The sequence below is a fragment of the Clarias gariepinus genome, chromosome 6 (assembly GCF_024256425.1).
Source record: "Clarias gariepinus isolate MV-2021 ecotype Netherlands chromosome 6, CGAR_prim_01v2, whole genome shotgun sequence".
NCBI lineage: Eukaryota > Metazoa > Chordata > Actinopteri > Siluriformes > Clariidae > Clarias > Clarias gariepinus.
This window is the reverse complement of record NC_071105.1, coordinates 20,490,735-20,511,771: the sequence shown is the minus strand read 5'-3', so window position 1 is coordinate 20,511,771 and position 21,037 is coordinate 20,490,735. Positions and strand designations below refer to the sequence as shown.

At 37.4% G+C, this 21,037-nt stretch overlaps 1 protein-coding gene across 1 annotated transcript; it reads left to right on the top strand.

Annotated features, from left to right (window-relative positions):
- The first annotated feature begins 3,353 nt into the window (after nt 1–3,353).
- On the top strand, nt 3,354–20,595 carry padi2 (peptidyl arginine deiminase, type II). Its single transcript, XM_053499640.1, is given in 17 exon segments — nt 3,354–3,563; nt 9,572–9,703; nt 9,705–9,738; nt 10,399–10,468; nt 11,947–12,008; nt 12,223–12,340; nt 12,825–12,977; nt 15,025–15,215; nt 15,684–15,787; nt 16,338–16,449; nt 16,604–16,711; nt 16,998–17,149; nt 18,057–18,204; nt 18,347–18,440; nt 18,532–18,605; nt 18,767–18,898; nt 19,666–20,595. Coding segments are annotated over 17 exon segments (2,079 nt in total). The 5' UTR covers nt 3,354–3,402; the 3' UTR covers nt 19,900–20,595.
- Nucleotides 20,596–21,037: the final 442 nt, after the last annotated feature.

Sequence of the window (21,037 nt, the reverse complement as noted above, 5' to 3'; positions counted from 1 at the left end):
CTTAAGTTTTGTTAATGAGTTATACTGTAAAATGTTTAAATGAAGAACTAAATGTTGCTCTCCAGGTGCATCAGTTAACAGCATTTAATATTTTTACTAATATTTAAATAAAGAAATGTGACATGAATGTGACAATTTTAAGCACTCTTGCCTCACACCTCCAGGGTTAAGGGGTCGAATCTCACTTCTGGTCTTGCATAATTATGTGTGCATATTCTCTCCATGCTTTGTGGGTTTCCTACAGGTAGTCCAGTTTCTCCCCACAGTCCAAAAAGGCATCCTGTAAAGTGACTGGTGTTTCCAAATTGCCTGTAGTGCAATTGGGTGTGTGAGTGTGTGTTTGTTCCCTGGAATAAACACTGGGCCCCTGTAACCCTACTCTGCCAGTTCTATAATCAGGAAGCTAAGGTATTCTTCCTCTTGTTTCTCCATTACCTTTAGAGACCTTACCTTTAGGGTAATTCTGACTATGGCACTAGCACAACAAAGCCAGACAGGCCCCAGACCTGTCCCCCAGTGGGGAGGGTTATGTCAAGAATGGCATTTGATGAAAAAAAAAAGTCTGTCCCTAATTAAATATTCAGATTAAATAATCCACTGGTGTGACCCCAAGAGAAGCAGCTAAAAGAAAACTTAATAATGGAAATATCTCCTGTTTACATATTGAAATACATTTCATACATTTGAAAATAATTTTTAATCATATTAAATAATTTACTGTCTGAAGCTTTTACATTTTAGTTTTAGTTTGTACTAATGGTTTTAATACAAAATTGAAATTCAAACAATGGATCAAAAAATAAAAAGTCAATAAATAAACAGGAACTCTGGAATTAGAATGTAGGACACTGGTGTTTGGTGTAAAAGCACATAAATAGTACATACATATAAAAATATGTTAACACCATACAAAGAAACATAAGATAAAATTGACAGAGCTCATAAGAAGAGACAAGAAAAAGTTAAGACTATGGCAAGGTCTGCTAGACTGTGTGTCCACTACAGGACCAGGAGGGATGGCAGTATTCACCGGCAACATGTCCAGAGCTGCAACAGACTTTGGAATCTGCATGCCTGTGAGTCTGCAAAGGTAACTGGTGGGTCAAGAAGTTCTTAGACCAGAAGATTCAAAGAGTAGCCACAGACTATTCTGCAAAAGGCTTTAAAATAGAAAGAGAGATATTCTTATGCAGAAGCACAAGAGCAGTGGTATCCTAAATCAAAGGAGAGGCTTTTTCTCCTGTCCTCCAAGAACAAATGTCTTTAACTGAAATGTATTAAAAGATTCAATTTGTTTTTTTTTTCCATCATTAAATTAAGTTGTACCTATGTTTGTACTGGTAGGTCCACAGTGGATCTGAACTTCTTATTGAAACACAGAGCATGAGCTGTGAATTTAGCCTGGGTGGAATCTCAGTCCATTACAGGCCAGTATGCATAATGCACTATACACATTTTCATACACTCATTCTCAACTTTGGAAAATTTATCTTGGCTAACCCAAGTTATGCTTTTGAAAAGTGAGTGAAGACTGGTGAAACTGGAGGAAACCTGTACTGTACATACATTCTGGACACCCACGGAGTAATTAATTTTCTAGCATCAAACTGTTTGAGAAGACATCATATTATTACCAGAGGACAATGTACAAAATTATGATGTTGCGATGATGATGTGGTTGCAACAGTGACAGAAAGACGAAATGGCACTTGCACAGGAGCATAAAGTGTTTCTCAGTAAACAACAACTAATATCACATTGTCAAATCATTTTTTATTGTTAATTTTTACAAAGTGGGCTGTTGCCTTACACCAGCCTCATGGTGTAGAAAAAAAGAAGAAATAAATAACATTTATTAAATACCAGAAAGTAGAACTTTTGGAGGTTTTTTTTTTGGCCAGAGAGTACCTCCCACAGGCTGCATACACCGTCTGAATAGCAGGGCTTGTTTTTACTTGGATTGACTTGATTTGAACAATGTCTATGCCTTAGGCAAAAAAATTAATGAGGTTTAAGTGCCTTGCCACACTAGGTTATTTCTTTTAATATACCTTTCATCTGGTTTTACAAGGACGTACATGAGACAGTTTTAGGGCTTCAGAGGACAACATAGTCAAATGAAGGTGGCAGAGAATTGTGCTGCAATTATAAACCGCTAACTGACACCGATGTGAATGGTAGTTTTAATCATGGATTATGTGTAGATTCTAGAATGTCAGTCAGACCAAAAAAATCAACAGGTACTGTACAGTATAGGAGGAAGGCATTTCCATGCGCAACTAATGTTTTTCTTTTTGCTAGCTTATTATTTCATATTATAACACTTAAGGGTGTCGAGTGACTCGAGGGCATCAAATGTTCCAACATGTTAATTATGTACGTTTCCAGAACTACTTAGAATTGCATGATCCTTCTGCAGTAATACAGAAATTTATTCTCACAGCGATTTTTTCCCATGACCATAAATGCAAAATGTTCGAAAATGCAATGGTCTAAGGAAGGGTACTGAAAATGCCTTCCCATAATGACAGTAGAGCAGTAGAGTTCCAGAAATTACAACTTGGATGTCAACTTTTTATTTGATTCAGAGAGGATGAAACCCTGACCTACTGCATGTCATTAAGATCGGAAAAAAATAGGACATTAACCTAAAATGTCATGTTATTAATAGCATATTCCACTTTTAACTGAAATGTACCCTGCCAGTCAAAAATTAGACACAACTTCTAATTCCATAGTCTTTCCTGATTCTTATTTGTTTCTACCTTGTAAGTCAACCCAAGTGAAAAAAGTATGCTAAGTATATTAAATCCTTGCATGTCAAAGCATACTTACTGTAAGTGTACTTGCAGCCAGTCTAATGACTAGTATACTGTACTTAGAGTTTACTATTTTAAAACAACTAATTTTGTATTAAGTTGTAATTAAATTGTACAAAAGCACAATTTTAAGTGTATTAAATATACTTTTTGGAACTTTCCTGGGTCTTCATGAGGGTCAGTTTCATCATGGTGCTTGATGGGTTTTGCAAATGCACTTGACAATTCTGTTCTCGCAAGAACTATTTAGAGGAGCTTATCTTCGTTTCTTAATATAACAGTGTTGTTACTTAATGACCTAATTCCATATGTGTTCTTTCACAGTTTTTTTTTTTAAAAAAACAACAACAACTCAGTATTGTTCAAGAATGTAAGAAATAAATCCAAACTTGCGTCAAAACTTTTGACTTGTACAGTGTATGTAAATTCCAACTCAGCTCAGAGGTTAAACATTATACTGAGCATGCTCTGGAGGGGCAGGTGAACACACGCCCAAGCTTTTATAGTCACTCTACACAGACTCAGGTTACACACAACAGCAGGATACCTGAGAGTGAAGAAGAGCGCACAGGTACGTGGCACCATGGATCAGCAGAAAAAAAACCCTACAACTGTGTTTCTGCCAAAGAGAGACCTTCCTAACATTGCGACTAATATGTCCCAGAGAAGCTATCGCCTACAACTCAACAGCATATTAAGGGTTGTTTATGTTGTTGGGACCAAGCTAAAGATTAACCTGGACAGGTATTTTTTTTTTTTATTCATTTATTCATTCATTAATTTGTGTGTGGGTGTGTGTGTGTTGTGTATATGTGTGATCTCGGGGGGAATAGGATAGGATTTTCTGAGAGAAAAAAAAAACAGGTTCAAGTCTTTTTGGTTGCTGAGGTTAGGTTAAGGGTTAAGGTTGAATATAGCATAACAGTTTCGATTAAGTCCATGTAATGTCACCACAAGGTTATCATAAAGACAGTAAGATGTGTGTGTGTTACAAGTTAACTATTTTGCTTTCTGTGTGTTTGCAGCTAGAAGCAACATGACTCAAAAGACATTTAAGTCTTTATTGTCAGCTCAAAAGTTAACATTTAGTGATCTTAAATCTAAAATAAAAAAGTAATTTGGTCAAGGGTATATAAAGAGTTAAACAGGTCTGGTAAGAAACAAAACCATCTAGTCAACATGCTGTGTCTCAAACATAATAGAATCAATGGATTTGTCCCAAACATATGTGTACTACTGTTTAGGTTCACACACACCCATGCACACAAAAAAGAACACAATACACTGTACCACTGTGTGGTGTTTAGGCCTGCATCTTGTGTACCTTTTGTACCTTTAAAATGTTTCCTGGAACATAAATTGACTATATTTATATTTTGGGATTAAGGGAAACACCCATAATCCCAAAATATAAATATGGTCAATTTATGTTCCAGGAAACATTTTAAAGCTAAACTAATAACACACTTCCAGGTAAAATGCACATACAGTTGAAGGTGCCTTTTTTTTGTGAAAAAAATTTTTTAGCTGTAGTAAATGTCAATTTAAACATACAATGTCTTGCCAAAGTATTCATACTCCTTAAACTTTTTTTTCAAGTTTGGTCAAGTTACAACCACAAATGTAAATATGTTTTATTAGGATTTTATGTGATAGACCAACATCACAATTATGAAGTGGAAGGAAAATTATAAGGTTTTCTCTTATATAATATAAAAAAATAAAAAAAATAAAAAATCTGAAAAGTGTGGCTTACTTTGTCAATACTTTGTAGAATCAGGCAACGAACATCTTATGGCTTTTTTTCAACAATGGCTTTCTTCTTGCCACTCCTCCATAAAAGCCAGATTTGTGGCGTAAACGACTAATAGTTGTCCTGTGGACAGATTCTCCCACCTGAGCTGTGGCCTGTCAGTTTAGGTAAATGGCCATGTCTTGGTAGGTTTGAAGTTGTGCCATACTCTTTCTATTTTCGAATGATGGATTGAACAGTGCTCTGCGAGATATTCAAAGCTTGAAATATTTTTTATAACCTAACCCTGCTTGAAACTTCTCCACAACTTTATCCCTGACCTGTCTGGTGTGTTCCTTGGGCTTTGTTCACCACTGTTCTTCAACAAAGCTCTGAGGGCGTCAAAGGACATTTGTATTTATACCGAGATTAAATTACACAAAGCGGGACACTATTTACTAATTAGGTAACTTCTGAAAGCAATTGGTTCCACTGGATTTTAATTAGGGGTAATAGAATAAAGGAGGCTAGATACAAATGCATGCCACACTTTTCAGATTTTTATGTGTAACAAAAAAAATGTAAAACCATTTAGCATTTGCCTTTCACTTCACATTTATGTGCCACTGCGTGTTGGTCCATCACATAAAATCTCAACAAAATACATTTACTTTTTTGGTTGTAACATGACAAAATATGGAAAAGTTCAAGGGGTATGAATACTTTTGCATGACACTGCTGTCGTAAGTCTCTCGCTTGAGAGGTCGCCTTAGCTGACCATCTGCACAACAACTGTAGTATGTTTAAATATAATATGATAATTGAAAGTTCAGGAATAAACCTCTTTATGGCTCCAATAAACATCCAGAATATTATTGTACATATTGAATAATCAACAGTTGAAGGGTCTCTGGCTGCAACAGGTTTGAGGACTGATGGTAGTAAAGTTATTCTACAAAAATGATGGAAGTGCTGTCACTTAGTTTTTAATGATGCCAAAATCATTTAAATTAAAATAACACATTACTTGTATATGTTACACTACAGTACACAATACTACAATACACTACAGTATAACTGTCAAAAGTTAGACATAAAATTATGATTTTTCTCTAAATTGGCATGGGTGTCACCAGGAAGAGAAGTAACACCAGTTATTAAATGTATTAAAAAAATTATATAAAAACAATTAATTAAGCTCTACTTTTTGTGGATTCATAAAGTTTTTAAAGTAAGTTATTGCCTTTTCAAGTTCTAGGTGTGAAAGGAGAAATACATTTCAGGAGATTTGAGTAACACCTTTTTTGTAGCCTGTAGCCTGAGGTGAAATAAACAGCTTTAAGGAAAAACAGACGTTTGAAAACAAGGTTTGCCGTTTAACTACACGGCCAATTAAAATGGAGAATGTATTGGATAAATTATTTTTAATAATATTGTATTTATTGTTTGCTTTATTACTTGTAATAGTATTTAGTTTGTTATATGCCGATATGTATTAACCTAGGCGTGGAAGCTAATCGTGTTTTGTGTGACAATTTTTCCAGAAGGCTGTGTGTGATTAAGTGAGTGCTGTGACAGACTTGAACACAAGTCTAGTGCCCTTTCTGACTTAAAGCTGCTGGAAGTACAGGACCACTTTACTTTAGGAGGAGGTTGAATTGAGACACAGCCTTTGTTTCCGCGGAACCGTAACACATCGAGGCAGCAGCTGTGTGGGAAGTTACCTCGAGCCGGGCAGAGACACGCCGTGTTTGTTAGTGTGTGTGTGTGTGAGAGAGAGAGCTACAGAGAGTGAGAAGTGTAGCGAGGGCTAAACCCTGCACCATGAACTCACCCCGAACTCTGCGCCTCGAGATTGGCAGGAGTGTGAGGACGCTGTATGTTTTGGGAAGAAAACTGAACGTGAATTTAACAAGGTAAAGCGCGTGTAATGCTGTCCTATGGATATTCTCCCAGGACTCACTCAGATCGGTTTCATTTTCAGTCTGCTTTCTTCCTCGGGGTTTTTTCCCCCCACTGTCCGACTTGTGGTTTGCTCATTAAGGATCTAAACAGCTGCATGGTAGAACAGTCTCGGTCTGCTATAAACTGTATGCAGATTTGCACCGCATCCTCCCTTCTGTCTCCCGCGTGCACCGAGATCACCGCGCGCTCAACTCGTTAAGCGTTTATTTTAGCTCAAAGTATCGCACTGAATGTTTAATCATTTTAATGGCTGCATATTTAAAATCATTGTATTCAGGTAAAACAACTTGAAAGAGCATGACTAATACCCCCCATCCTGGAAGTGTTTTTAATATCCAAGGATTTTCCACGAACCTTTCCGAAAGGCGTAATTAATTAGTCACGTGATTAGGGGTCGTTGTATTGCCATGTTACTGTACTTATTCTGCAAGTAATTTGTTATGCCAAACTGTGTTTTTTTATTATCAAAGTAAAGTAGATATAGGACAGCTGTATGAAATATACAGTCACAAAACAAAAATGATATGACATTGCATGCTATACAAAAAAAATCACCTCAATAAGATGACATTAAATGGATAGTTTGGATTTTTTTGTTCAATTCTAACTTAAATTGAGGTGTATATTAGTACATCTATAGGACTAAGGTCATAGGTTGTAAATATTTCTGCTCTGCACACTGGACATAAAGTTTGCTACCCGGAAGTCTACAGCTCTTTTTCTGTGCAAAAATGCATTCCAAAGTCCATAGCCATATGCCTCGTCCCGGTTAGCCATAGGGCTGTTCCTGATGGCAACTTGATTTAGCTCAGTGGAACTGCAGAAGCTTGATATGAGTCTCAGCTGAACTTTTTTGCCTGGAATGAAGGTTTTGGACTTGATTACTGATTCTTACTGTTTACTTCTATTATACGCATGTTCACGGTCAGTGTGCAGAGCAGGAAAATGTAATGATCAAGACCCTAAGAGCAAAAAGGAACTTTCTAAAAAAAAAAAAACTTAACTCTCCATTTACTATATAAACAGTATATATACCAGCGCTTTATGTTTACTCCCTTGAACTAAATTGGTTTAATCCAAACTTCAATATTAAAAAAAAGCCTAATAAAACTATAGTATGTTTAAATATAATATAATGATGAAAAAAATAAACCCTTTAATGGCTCTAATAAATATTCAGAATATAATTGTACATATCGAATATTTAACAGTTGAAGGTCCTTGGCTCCAGCAGGTTTGAGAACTAAATTAATAACTAAATAACTTATTCTACAACATTGGTTGAAGTGCTATCACTTAGTTGTGGTGATGCCAAAATCATTTAAATTAGCATAACAGTAACATTACTTGTGTATGATCAGAAAATATAGTATGTACTTTCAAGCATAAAATACTTTTTTTTTTATTGATTTCTCCCTATATTTCCAATTTTATGGACATAAAATTATGATTTTTTTTTGAAATTGTCATTGGTGCTATCAGGACAAGAAGTAACAGCAATTAAAAAATTATCAAAAAAATTATCAAAATTCAGTAAACTCTATTTTTTGTGGATTCATAAAGTTTAAAAGTAGGTTATTGCTCTTAAAGAAGTTCAATAGGTAAAATAGGTAGCTTTAAGAAAAAACAGACTAGTTTAATGTTTAACTACACAGCCAATGTTTTAATAATATTATATTTATTGTGCTTAATATTGTTTTTATGTTTACTCCCTTAAATTAAATTTGTTTAATACAAACTTTATATAATTAAAAAAAAAGCCTAATTCGTAATTGGACATACAGTAACATTTTCTATATGGCTTTAATAAATACAAAAAAAATTACTGTACAAAATTAAATAATGTTCATGAAATAAAACTTTGGAGGAAGAGCTTTATTTCCTTCAAAGGAAATTGTTTTATTGGGGTTGTATTGTTGGGGTTTGTGGAATTCAGTTTACCACTGGTTTAAAAAAAAAGAAATTTATATCTAGTCTTAAAATGTAATTCTCTTCAGTATTGACTAAATCATAGACCTATCTCAATACCATAATTTTAAGGTGTTTAACAATTCATTATTTCGATCAACAATAGTGTCTATTTTATACTTTCGTAAGCATGAGAATCTTTGAATTGTGAATAAGCCTTTTGTTTCTTGCTTTAGCGCAGAAAGCCTCCATCTCTCTTGCAGACTGAAAGCGTTGTTTGTATTCAGACAGCATTCTAGTCAGTAGTGGGGTGATGCAGCTGTCTGGGCAACAGGAGTTTGTTGAAACATTGCTTTATTGGTGCTGTAGGTCACATTTCTAAAAGTCATTCACTTTTCAAGTTAAAGATATTACAAAATATTGCTTACTAATAAAGCAGTTATGTAGAGGATCCAAAGTGGTTTATTCTTTATTAGTGTCAAACACTTTATTTTCCCATATAAAATATGAATAAAATTTTATTGTCTGTGACAGTCTTGAATTTGACTTTGATGTGGTTTCAGTACACGTAATAAAGTCTAGCTTGGCCCTGTGTGACCCTTAGGTGCCCAGACACTTCTAACTTATATATTGCTATTTGAGCCAGACATGCTCTGTTTGAAATAGGAGAAGTGCATTGCATGACATTTTCCTGCTCATGCGGAGTCAGCTTTTTACAATAACAACAAAATAATCTTGCAAAGAAATGTATTTTGAAATCTGTTAATCTTGTTGGGGCCATTCTCAAGGATTTGTGTTTCTAGTGAGACATGGGTCTGATCCAGGGTCTGTGATCAACTTGACCGGATCAAGTAGTCATTTCATGTGATGTTTGTGTTTTCTGTCGCCAGACTGCTGAGTTTATTTTTAAGTCAGTTCCACAAACAATATGAGTGCAATTTCCTGAAAGCTTTAATTATACATTCACAGTGAAAGAGATGGGTATTTCGTTAGCTTTACTTGATGTGAACCGAGGTAAACCACCATCACAATATAATACAAGATCTTACACTTGATTCTTACTTTAAAAAGTGATGCAAGGTATAGAGTATCATGACCTAACGCATGCGGGTGTGTGTTTTTTTTTGTTTGTTTGTTTCATTTACAGTTGTGCACCGTTGGAGAGCAAGTTATACTCAGTAAAATGCACCCCCAACGTGCAGTGCAAGGTTTTGTCTCAGGTCCAGGCTGGAACCTCACTCTTCTCTCCACAGCCACTTGGCAGAAACACTGTGCTTCTCGGAAGAGGCCAGCTTGCAGCCCAATGACAGCAAGGTAACCCTGTCTTGTAACCACTCATTCCTTAGGCTCCATTAAGCCATGGAGGCATTGGGGTGGAGATTTCCAGTGTATCAGCTGCAAGCAACTGTTTAACACATGGCTGACAGGAGCAGCTTGTGCTTACTGTTGTTACTGGCAAAATATGACTGTATTTATTATAGCTAAATCATATATTCCAGTATAGTATTCAGTCATTCGTCTTGAGGCTTATCAATCTATTATAATTTTTCAGCAAAAACTGTAAAACTTTATCAGCTACAAGGAAGAATATAACACCTTTCTGACATAACCAACTTATGTTCTGTAAGTCATAAGGTCCAGGTCCAGTTTTATTTTGAGGCATATCGATCATTAATATCTATTATGAGTTACTTAGTAAAGACTAATAGGATACTTAACTTTTTGTCAATGAAGGATTTAAATCTGGTACTGCTGACAGATGTTCAGCTTAACTAGATACTAGGCAAGGGACGCCACGGTGCCATGTGGGTATCTTAGTTTGTGACTAATAATCACATTTCATGACTGTATGTTTTTAATTTTTTCGAATGCATTTTCACATTACATTATTTAAAAGGAAAATTGAGGCATGACTTACAAATACTTTTAATGATGAAATGTATTCTTCCTAACATAAAATATGTATGTTTTTAGCTATCCGTAAGGTTCTATGGAGAAAAGTCAGACCTTCTTGGAAATGCTGTGCTTCATCTCACAGCTGTCGGTATGCCCAGATTCATCTTGTATACAATGCACACAGACACGACATCGGCTTAAATAGGGAATCAAAGAGGGTTAGAAGTCAGAACTTTCTAATCTGTACCCAGAGCTTTAATCATTATTTATATAAGTTATCAGTAGCTATTCATGGGACTTCCTACAAAGTTCTTTTCGTGAGAAAAACAAACTTTCAAATATTTGAAGTCTTCCATTTTATAATAAATGACATTCAGGTAATGAATAAAATACAGAATGCTAAATTGATATGTCTGTTATTTATAGAAGACTAGTGATATACTGTAAGGAACTACAGCCTACAAGTCTCGAGCCATCCTCATTTTTTCATATTTTACTTCCGTAAAGCTAGACTTCTTTGTATATTCAATGCAGTCTTGAGAAATAGTCCTCCAGACTTCCTGAATGACTTTTTGGCTCTCATTTTTGGCAGGTTTTTGGTTCTTTTTTTTATTCCAGTTTCAGAGGAATGTATTGTCTGTTCATGCAGTGTCCTATGAATCATTTGAGATATATAAAAAAAAAACAAAAAAACCATCTAACTTGCAACATAAACCAGTGAGAAACAGGTGTAGATGATTACAGATGATCAGGCCGGTGATTAGTATACTGGTGATGATGACTGCTGGGTGGTTGGAACAAATAAGAGGGGAAATGAGTTTGCTGCTTAGGTTGTTACATACATAAACAACCATTATTTAAATTTTATCTTTAGGCACTTTGCGGCATGTTGCAGAAATGAGGGTAGATATAAGGTCAGTACTATATATACAGTCACTGTTAGGCCTTGTTCACATGGGCGTTAAAATCGAGCGTTTTTTCCCCGTTCGTAGCGTCCGGTGAGCGCGGATCAAGCGCAGAGTGTTTTCTACACATAGAAGTCAATGAGAGTGTTCACACGGGCTTTGGTGACGTGCGTTTGTCCGGCTGCGCGTTTATACGGCATTAAAAAAACGTTGCATGCAGCTTTTTCTTGCCGTTCAAAACCCAACAAACACAAGGAAACCTCTTCTAGTTTGTTTTCTGCGCGTTCATTTTACGCTTCGGAGGACCGGATATATCTCATGATCCTACATGCTATACATGCGGAAAAGGGCAAAATAAAATAAAATAATTGTTAAAAAACTTACGCGGAAATTTTTGCATGTTTTTTAAACCACAAAAAACCTTCCTTTAATCCGACGTTGTGCAGTCAGACAGTGAACCCGGTAGCGGCGGGCTTTTATATCCAGTTCCCGACACACTGCCCCCACAGGTTAACACACAAACAGTTTGGGCTGCAGGCTGACGTTAGACAGAGACAAACGAACGCCGGTGTAGAAGTCAATCAAGCGCCACTACAAAACGCAACGTAAACGTCTAGGACGTTCAGAGCACGTTCGTTTATCCAAAAACTTAACGCCCGTGTGAACAAGGCCTTAAAGAGAGCACAAGTATTCATTACCTTGACTTCTTTTTCCCTTACAGAGATCTCCTTAGATGTGGATGCAGACCGAGATGGTGTGGTGGAGAAGAACAATCCAAACAAGGTGTATACTGTATTTCATTTTTTGGCTGTGGTGCTTCAGCCTTCTTAACCAAAAACCTGACCAGAATAACATTATGCTCTTAAAATATCTGTCTTTAAAATGTCAGAACCGGCATACATAATTGCATATTTCAGAGGTACTGCAAGTTTGTTTACTGTATGGTTGGGCTTCTTCTTTATAAACATTTACATTTTTCTTTTTTTCACTTTTTAAGGCTTCATGGAAGTGGGGTCCTAAAGGACACGGTGCCATTCTCCTGGTCAACTGTGACACTGAGTCTTTAATTTACAAGAAAGTGGACCATGAGAATGAGGAGTTAACCAAGGTCTCAGGTAAGCGAACTTACTGTAGGTCATCCAAGCCATGATCGGATTGCCTGCTTCACATCTAAAACACTGGCCTCCCAGGGACACCTTTAATAGCGAGGTTTGGACTGTATAGGGAATGTCGTAATAACTTTCAGCTAAGTTCCTGAAATGTGCAAATGGTGTTCGTGAATGATCGCGTGTGCAGTTTCGACAGTCGAATGCGTCTCTTTCACAAATTGATGTCAAGTTATCCTTCAATGAAAGGCTCAGGTGTTCCAAATGCACAAAATGTTTGCAAACTTTTAAATCTTTTACCGCGTCTGGGTCTCATCATGGCACTGTGCTTGAAGTTTTTTCTAAATGCCAATGGTTTTTATGCCACTCATGAGAAATTTAATTACCAGCCCGGAAAATGTTCCTCGTATGAAAACAATAAAGCATATATAGTAAAAGAATAATATTCTTATTCATTTCTATTCTCACTACAGATTTTTCTTACAAATTCCAGATTTAAAGGACATGTCCAAGATGATCTTGCGCACCAGTGGCCCACCTGTGCTTCCAGATGGCTATAAGCTGTGCTTGCACATTTCTCAGACTGATGCTGAGAGTGTGAGGATCTTCAGGGCCACGTCCTCCAAGCAGGCAGAGTCCTCTCTGAGTGAGTTTCAACAGAAACACATTCTTGTTTTAGTCTTACATAGCGAACGTGAGTATTTTAATGTCATGTGATCATGGAGTCAATAATCTTATCTATATGCATCCAGTTATACACATAAGAACTTACTCACTCATTCATCGTCTATACCACTTTATCCTGCAGTCAGGGTCGCGGGGACCTGGAGGTTTAGGGGACGAGGCAGGGTACACCCTGAACAGGGTACAAATCCATCGCAGGGCACACACTAAGGGCAGTTAGGGATAGCCTAACCTGCATATCTTTGGACTGCGGGAGGAAACCGGAGTACCCGGAGGAAATCCACCAAGCACGGGGAGAACATGCAAACTCCATGCACACAGAGATGGGAATCGAGCCTGGCTGGGAATCGAACCCGGACCCTGAAGGTGCAAGGCGACAGTGCTAACCACTACACCACCATGCCGCCTTACAAAAAAAACTAAGTAAGGAGCCCAAACCTGACAAATCGAGCTCCATGAAGACATTCTTTGCCATGGTTAAACTGGAAGCATTGAGTGGCCTGAATTAAGCTCTGACTTCAACCCCTCTGAACACCTTTGAGATGAACTGGAATGATGATGTTGCCCCAGGCCTGCTCAACTAATAACAGTGCCTGATCTCACTAATGCTCTTGAGGCTAAACGAGCAAGTTCCAACAGCAACATTCCAAATATTTTACGAAAAGCCTTCCCAGTATAGTGCAAATTATTATAACAGAAAATGGGAGTAAGGTTAAAATAGAATGTTCAGTAAGCATGTATGGGGTAGTGGTCAGGTGTTCACAAACATTTAGCTCTATAATGCAAATACATCCTCACTCTGTATGCAAGTACAGGGCAAACTAGATATGACTATTTGCCACTGCTGGTTCATGCAGTTATAAAATCGTCCCATCCAAGTGGCAGTAGTGCAATCCACAACATTTTCTGCATGCATTAAAGTGATTTGGTTTACAGCATGTGTTCAAAAGAGATCTCCCTGACTTTGACTGTGGATTGGTTGTTGGTACCAGATCAGAGTTAAAAAAAGAATTGACAGAGAATGGACAGAATGGTTCAAACTGACAGGAAGTCTACAGTAACACTAGTGAAGTCAATTCAGTTTTTATTGTCTGTCATCTATTATATAACTTATATACTTTGGAAGGGAATGTAAAATGTTTTTTTTCTCCAGGTCCATGGTGCAACGCAGAACAGTGTTAAGACTGCATAAAGTAACACAACAGCAAATATGAATGCAGGACAATAAATACTCAGGACACTAAATACACAGACCTGTGGGCTATAAACTATCGAGTAGTCTAGCAGCAAAAAGAGTTTTAATGAATAAAGTATGTGATGCAGGTTTGTAATGTGTCCAGTGCTATTGAGTCATACTTTTGAGTTAGGATTTGAATAGTTCACGTGAGTAATGGCAGGAAAACTTTAGTACCTTTTGCCAGATTATTAATGTGTAAGGCAATGATGGTTTGTAGTGATACCCTGGTTATCTACTTAACTGTTGTTTAAATCCAGTTGTGGTCAGAAACTGTGCGGTTCCTGTACTACAAGGTGAGGCAGCTAGTCAGGATGCTCTAAGTTCTACCTCTGTAGTAAATGGTGAGGATTGGTGTGGTTATGTTGACTTGCTTCAGCCTCTACAGAAAGTGGTGTGCAAAAAAACATTTCAGAAAACGGCACATCAAACCTTTAAAGTGGATTAGCTTCAACAGCGGAAGACCACACTGGGTTTCACTCTCACCACCTAGAGTACAAACAGGAATATTAGGTTTCAAAATGTTGGTTTTGAATGTTACTAAAGTCACATTTTTTATTCTGCTGGTGCTTTTTGTAAACATTAATTGAAGGTCTAGACCTCTTCCTACAGTATATGATTTCACGGACTGTAGCGCTATCCTGTGAACGGTTGCTTTGCATCAATGAACAGTTCCTATTAAAATGGCCAGCTGGAGTATAAGCAGGAGCAACGTGAAAAAAAACCCTGCAGCAATTAAAATCAATTAATATAATTTTTTTTTGCTTTATTCCAGAACATATATTCCTTGGCTTGTTCCAGAAGCAATATCCTTTAGTGCTGAACAAACGCCAACTGGCGAATGAAGTTCCCTACCCAGGTGGCAAGTCTGAGCTGATGTTCTATGTAGAGGGCATCCGCTTTCCGGATAAAGATTTCGATGGGCTACTTACCATCAACATTAGTCTTTTGGAGCCTGTTGCTGAGGTCAGTGCAAGTACTTAAAAGAAATCTGTGTCTTTTCTTTAAGATACAAAGGGATGCTGCACACCTAGTTTGGGTGTACCTACAGTATCTGTTAGAATGGATGTCGCCTTGCACCTCCAGGGTTTGATTCCTGTCCAGACTCGATTCCCGTCTCTGTGTGCATGGAGTTTGCATGTTCTCCCTGTGCTTGGTGGGTTTCCTCCGGGTACTTCGGTTTCCTCCCACAGTCCAAAGATATGCAGGTTAGGCTAATTGGGGAATTCCCAAATTGCCTATAGTGTTTGTGTGAGTGTGTGTATGTGAGTGTGCCCTGCGATGGATTGGCACCCTGTCCAGGGTGTACACTGCATTGTGCCCTAAGCCCCCTGGGATAGGCTCCAGGTTCCCGCGACCCTGAATACAGAATAAAGCGATATAGAAGATGATGGAGAGTGAGTGATAAGACAGGCCCTGTTTTTGGTTTCCTAGGGGTTTCCAGAGACTCCAGTTTTCACTGACAAGGTCATGTTCCGTGTTGCTCCTTGGATTATGACACCCAACACCCTCAAGCCTTTGGAAGTCTACGCCTGCAGGTAAGCAAACCAAGTCAAGAATAAACATTAATCATTAAACATTATTTAAACTATACACACTGTTCATTACTTGTTATCTTTAGATAAGCTACTGTAGATGTACATGTCGAGACTCACATGGGACCTAACAAAGCTGCATGAACAAATGTTTTTTTTTTCTTTTATTCAAGGGTAGCACTCAGAAGTAAAGTTATGAGACAGAAAAAAGGCTACATGTATTTACATTAGAGATTGCTGGGTTTTAGAGCAGCTCCTTTGGATGGATTTACAGTACACATTCATTCATTCTTATTAAATGCCTCATCTTCATTCATATTTTGGGAAACGAGTCCAGCCAAGTTCTATAGTAAATATTGCTACAAACTAAATCAAAATGCAGGAGTGCGTGTGGTTGGTCAGAAGTGATTGACAGTGTGCAAAATTGTCTTAATTAACAGTTACTGCTGGAGTGCATTGGATTAGTCAAAGAAATCAGTGGGATTGGTGGAGATTATTTGTGGGAGTGTGTGGGGTCAGCTGGCTGAATCCTTTCTTTTTAATGTACCAACAGCACAAAGGATAACCACGAGTTTCTGAAGGGCATGAATCAAGTGGTGCAGAAGAGTGGACTGAAACTGAAAATATGCTACGAGTACATGAACCGAGGAGATCGCTGGATGCAGGTTTGCGCTAATCAGCTGTTCTTGTCAATGATCTCTTCACATTTAAAACTTTTAAGTGTAAATTCTTGTTTAAAAGGTTAAGATATTGACTTTGCTATACTTGTTAGTATACTTGTATGCAGATTGAATAATCCCCAGTGCTTTTACTCTGCAGGATGAGCTCGAGTTCGGCTATATTGATTCTCCTCACCAAAGTTTTCCTGTGGTCCTGGACTCTCCACGAAATGGAGACCTTAGGGATTTCCCCTATAATGTCTTATTGGTATGACTGACAACATTTTGTGCAGTTTTACTGATGTTCATTAAGTCAGCTGTTAGAAAGACTTTTTTGTTTACAATACATCAGGTTAATTGTCTACAGTATTTGGCTCAGTAATGTCACTGACTGTTGCTGTTTGTATAGCATTGTTTAGACCAAATTACAGTACCTTAAGATTTCAGCCTTTAGAAATTCTGGTTTAAATATTGAAGAGTTTCCTGCACTCCAAATGAAAGATGATTTTTTTTACATGACAAGAATGTTGAACATACTGAAACTTCTTTCTCAGGGTCCAGACTTTGGCTATGTGACCCGCCTCGCATCAAGAGAAGAGGTGAACAGCTTGGACTCATTCGGTAACCTGGAGGTAAGCCCCCCTGTCACCGTGAACGGGAAGAACTACCCACTGGGCCGGATCATCATTGGCGTGGCCTTTCCTACGTGAGTAACTCAAAAGCTTTATATATTGCTGAATAGATGTTAGACCTCATTTATCAAGCTGGCTACAAACAGATTTATCTGAAACTGAAAAAATCACATAAATGGCATGATGTCCTGTGGCCTTTCTTTACAGATTATACTGTAGTTTTTAACTTAAAAACTTTTGAAACATTTTGTTTTCATTTTAAAATGTTAAATTATGTTCCATAATTGCATATTTATGGCTTGAAATAACACACACATACTTTTGTGCATACTCATGTGCCAACCTAACCAGGATAATCATTTACACACATCTATGCTACATCTTTGTTCATGCAAGTGTTCATATTAAAGTTCATTATTCAAGGGCACTGGTGGCTCAATGGTAGATGTTTCACCTGCCATGCGGAAGGCCCAGGTTCGATTTGCAGCCAATGCCCAAAACCCCAGCCACTGGATGCAGTGCTGGTTCCAAGCCCGGATAAAATGTGAGGGTTGCATCAGCAAGGGCATCCGGCGTAAAACCTGTGCCAAGCTTTAGTTTCAAGGATACAGGATGTGCGAACCGGATGATCCGCTGTGGTCTTGCCAGGAGCAGCCGAAAGACCAACATTAAAGTTAATTATTTAAGCGTTTTCTTTATATAGTTTGCAGAGTACTGATTCAGACATGTGAAATCAATAACATTTTAAATATTTATTTTTAGATAAAGAGATTACAAGGAAAGCTATCTGCATTAGTTCACTGATACTAAGCTTGGTCATGCTCTGAGTCTTTGCTTGTATGTTTGAGTCCTAACATCACATCCGTAACACTGGAATCTGCCACTTAATGATTGAGAAACAAGGCTCAGCATTTGTGCAATTATACCAGTTAAGTATAGACAAAGATATCTACCAGCTTTTATCCCATACTGTCTCAACAGCACCGAGTATGGTCGCAATATGACCAAAGTGGTACAGGACTTCCTGTGGGCTCAGAAGGTTCAGGAGCCCATTGCTCTCTACTCGGATTGGCTCGTGGTGGGTCATGTGGATGAGTTCATGACTTTTGTTCCAGCTCCTGACAGAAAGGTACATATTAAAACCCATTATTTGTTTAGTTAGACATCAGATCCGGTTGTTCTGTGTGTTGAGTTTCATTATGCATCATTAAGTGCTTGTTCACCCTGCTCCTTCTCCTAACTCTAATTTAAATACTTTCATTATTGTTTAGGGATTCAGGTTGCTGCTGGCCAGCCCTGACGCAGCTTATAAAGTCTTCAGGAAATTGCAGAAAAAGGGTCATGGAAATGCTAAGATGTTTCCAGGTGAATGGTTGGAAGTGCTCTTTTGGATATTCCATATGTCAGTCGTCTCTATCAACATTATCGGTCAACAATCTGTCTTTTTTTTCAACAGGGACACAAGATGAGGTCAGTGTTGATAAGATCTTGAAAGACGTGGGGCTCCAAGCGCAAAACAATTATGTTCAGGTCAGTGATCTAATTTAAATCAACCTCTAAATATAAAAGCTCACAGGTGGTACAGTAAAGTTTTGTATTTGAATATATACATGTGATTCCAGACTAAATTAAAGTCATGAAAACTTAAATCCCCTGTCTGCCTTTCTAAATTTCTCTTTTTTCCCTCTCAGGGCTGTATTGACTGGAACAGAGATGTTCTAAAGAAAGAGCTTGCACTAGATGATGAAGACATCATCGATGTCCCAGTCCTTTTTACAGTAATGCATAAAGAGAAGAGAGCTGTGGCCTTTTACCCTGACATGGTATAGTTTGATCCTTTAGTAAACTGGTAATGTAGCATGTGTGTGGTGACCTGGGAAATTCATTTACATGGTCTTCATAAAAAACCTACAGCACACTTTCCTAGAATATGTTTATCTTGACTTTGCTTGTATTTCAAAAACAATTAAACTGTTTAGCACTGTCGCCTTGCACCTCCAGGGTCTGTGTGCATAGAGTTTGCATGTTTACCCCGTGCTTGGTGGGTTTTCTCCGTATACACCGGTTTCCTCCAACAGTCCGAAGACTAGATTAGGTTAATTGGTGCTCCCAAATTGCTGTAGTGTGTGTATGTGGGTACGTACTATATATAAATATATATATATGTCTGATCTGCGATGGATTGGATTAGAAGGTAGCTGGGGTGAAATATATATTTTCTTAAATTTCAATTATTACATTTCATATTTTCTTAAAAGTAAAATATTTTTGGCCTTTTTTTCCCCCAGAACTGTCTCCTCATATTCTGACAGCTTTTCTCAGATCACCACACTTTCTTTAAATACCCTTTTGTCTTTGATTTAAACAAAGAAACTTATAACCATTTAATATTCTATTTCTAGTTTCTATTTCTAATACTAATCTTTTTCAGTTCTGATATTTACATTTAGTGACTTTTTTTCTCCTTTACTAATATTTAACATGGTTTTACCATACTTATTTAAATGTATTTAATCCTGACATATTTTAAAGAGTCTGATCTTTTATCATTACTGCCTGCTAATGTAAACATTGCCTATCGTTCTTGCAGGTGAACATGATAGTACTCGGGAAAAACCTTGGCATTCCAAAACCTTTTGGGCCGAAGGTGGATGGTAAATGTGCCCTAGAGACTGAGATGTGCTCTCTCCTCGAGCCGCTCGGCCTGAACTGCAGCTTCATTGATGACTTTGCATCCTACCACAAGCTTCTGGGTGAAGTTCATTGCGGCTCCAATGTGCGCAGAGAACCTTTCGCCTTTAAATGGTGGAACCTCGAGCTGTGAGAAAATACAGCACAACAGTAGGGTTGCTAACGTGAGTAGAGTACCAAGAACTTTTTATTTCATGAATACAATGTATTTCCTAAACAAAGTAACATTATTCCTCATTATGTTCATTATTATTCATTGATGGCTTAGAGCACTAAACTGAATCAATATCAGTCGTTTGTCACTATGAGATCAGAGCATGGGTTACTATGGGTTACCTGTTACTATTTGAATGAAATAACCTTTTCGTCAAGGAAACCGTGTAAAATTTAAATAATTGTATGATTTCTTCTATGATTTTAGTGTGTTAATAAGGACTAATTTAAAAAATGTATAATTTGGTTTGATAAATAGGAGAAATAAACAGTTCTTGGAGGGAAACCTGAATGTTTTGACATTACTGTATACATATTGCCTAAAGAAACCTTATGCCATTTCCAGAACAATCTAATGTAGCAGTTTAACAGGTCCTTCACTCTACTTTAAATTGTGCAATGCAATTGAAACTAAATTTACCAACTGTACACGAAGTAACACTTTGTTCCTGGGAAATTGTTGTTTTGTACTTATTTCCTTAGTACTACCATTAGTGCCTTATTAACGAGACAATTTTTCTGAAACCTTTGTGTTGTTTTACTTAATGTAAACTACAGTGTAACCCAGGACCTTTTTACACTGTACAAAATAAAACCATTTTAAACATTGTCATGATTTATTTTACTTACAAAAAAAAGGGTTGTGTGATTCACAGTAAAATATCACACTAAGCTTTTGCAATCCAAAGAAACACATACAATGATTTTTATTATGTATCAATCTGTCGGAAACAAATTTCTGCTAAAGAGTAACTTGTGATATGTGCAAGTGTACACGATAAACAAGAGCTTGAAAGGCAGTTTAACGACGGTGATGTACTAACATGGCTTTAGCACTGGAGGGCACACTTTTCACTTGAAAAAACTTTGCAAAATGCAGAGGAAATTTCAACTGTTTTTCCTCACCGAACTAACACAAGCGGTTTCACTTCAAAACACAGTAAGTGCTTTTAGTAGTAGACACAAATCTGAAACTAAAGCTTACACAAACCTTGAATTTCACCAGGTAGTACTGATAATGAGGGTCTATAATTATAATGTACAATAACCATAGCTTT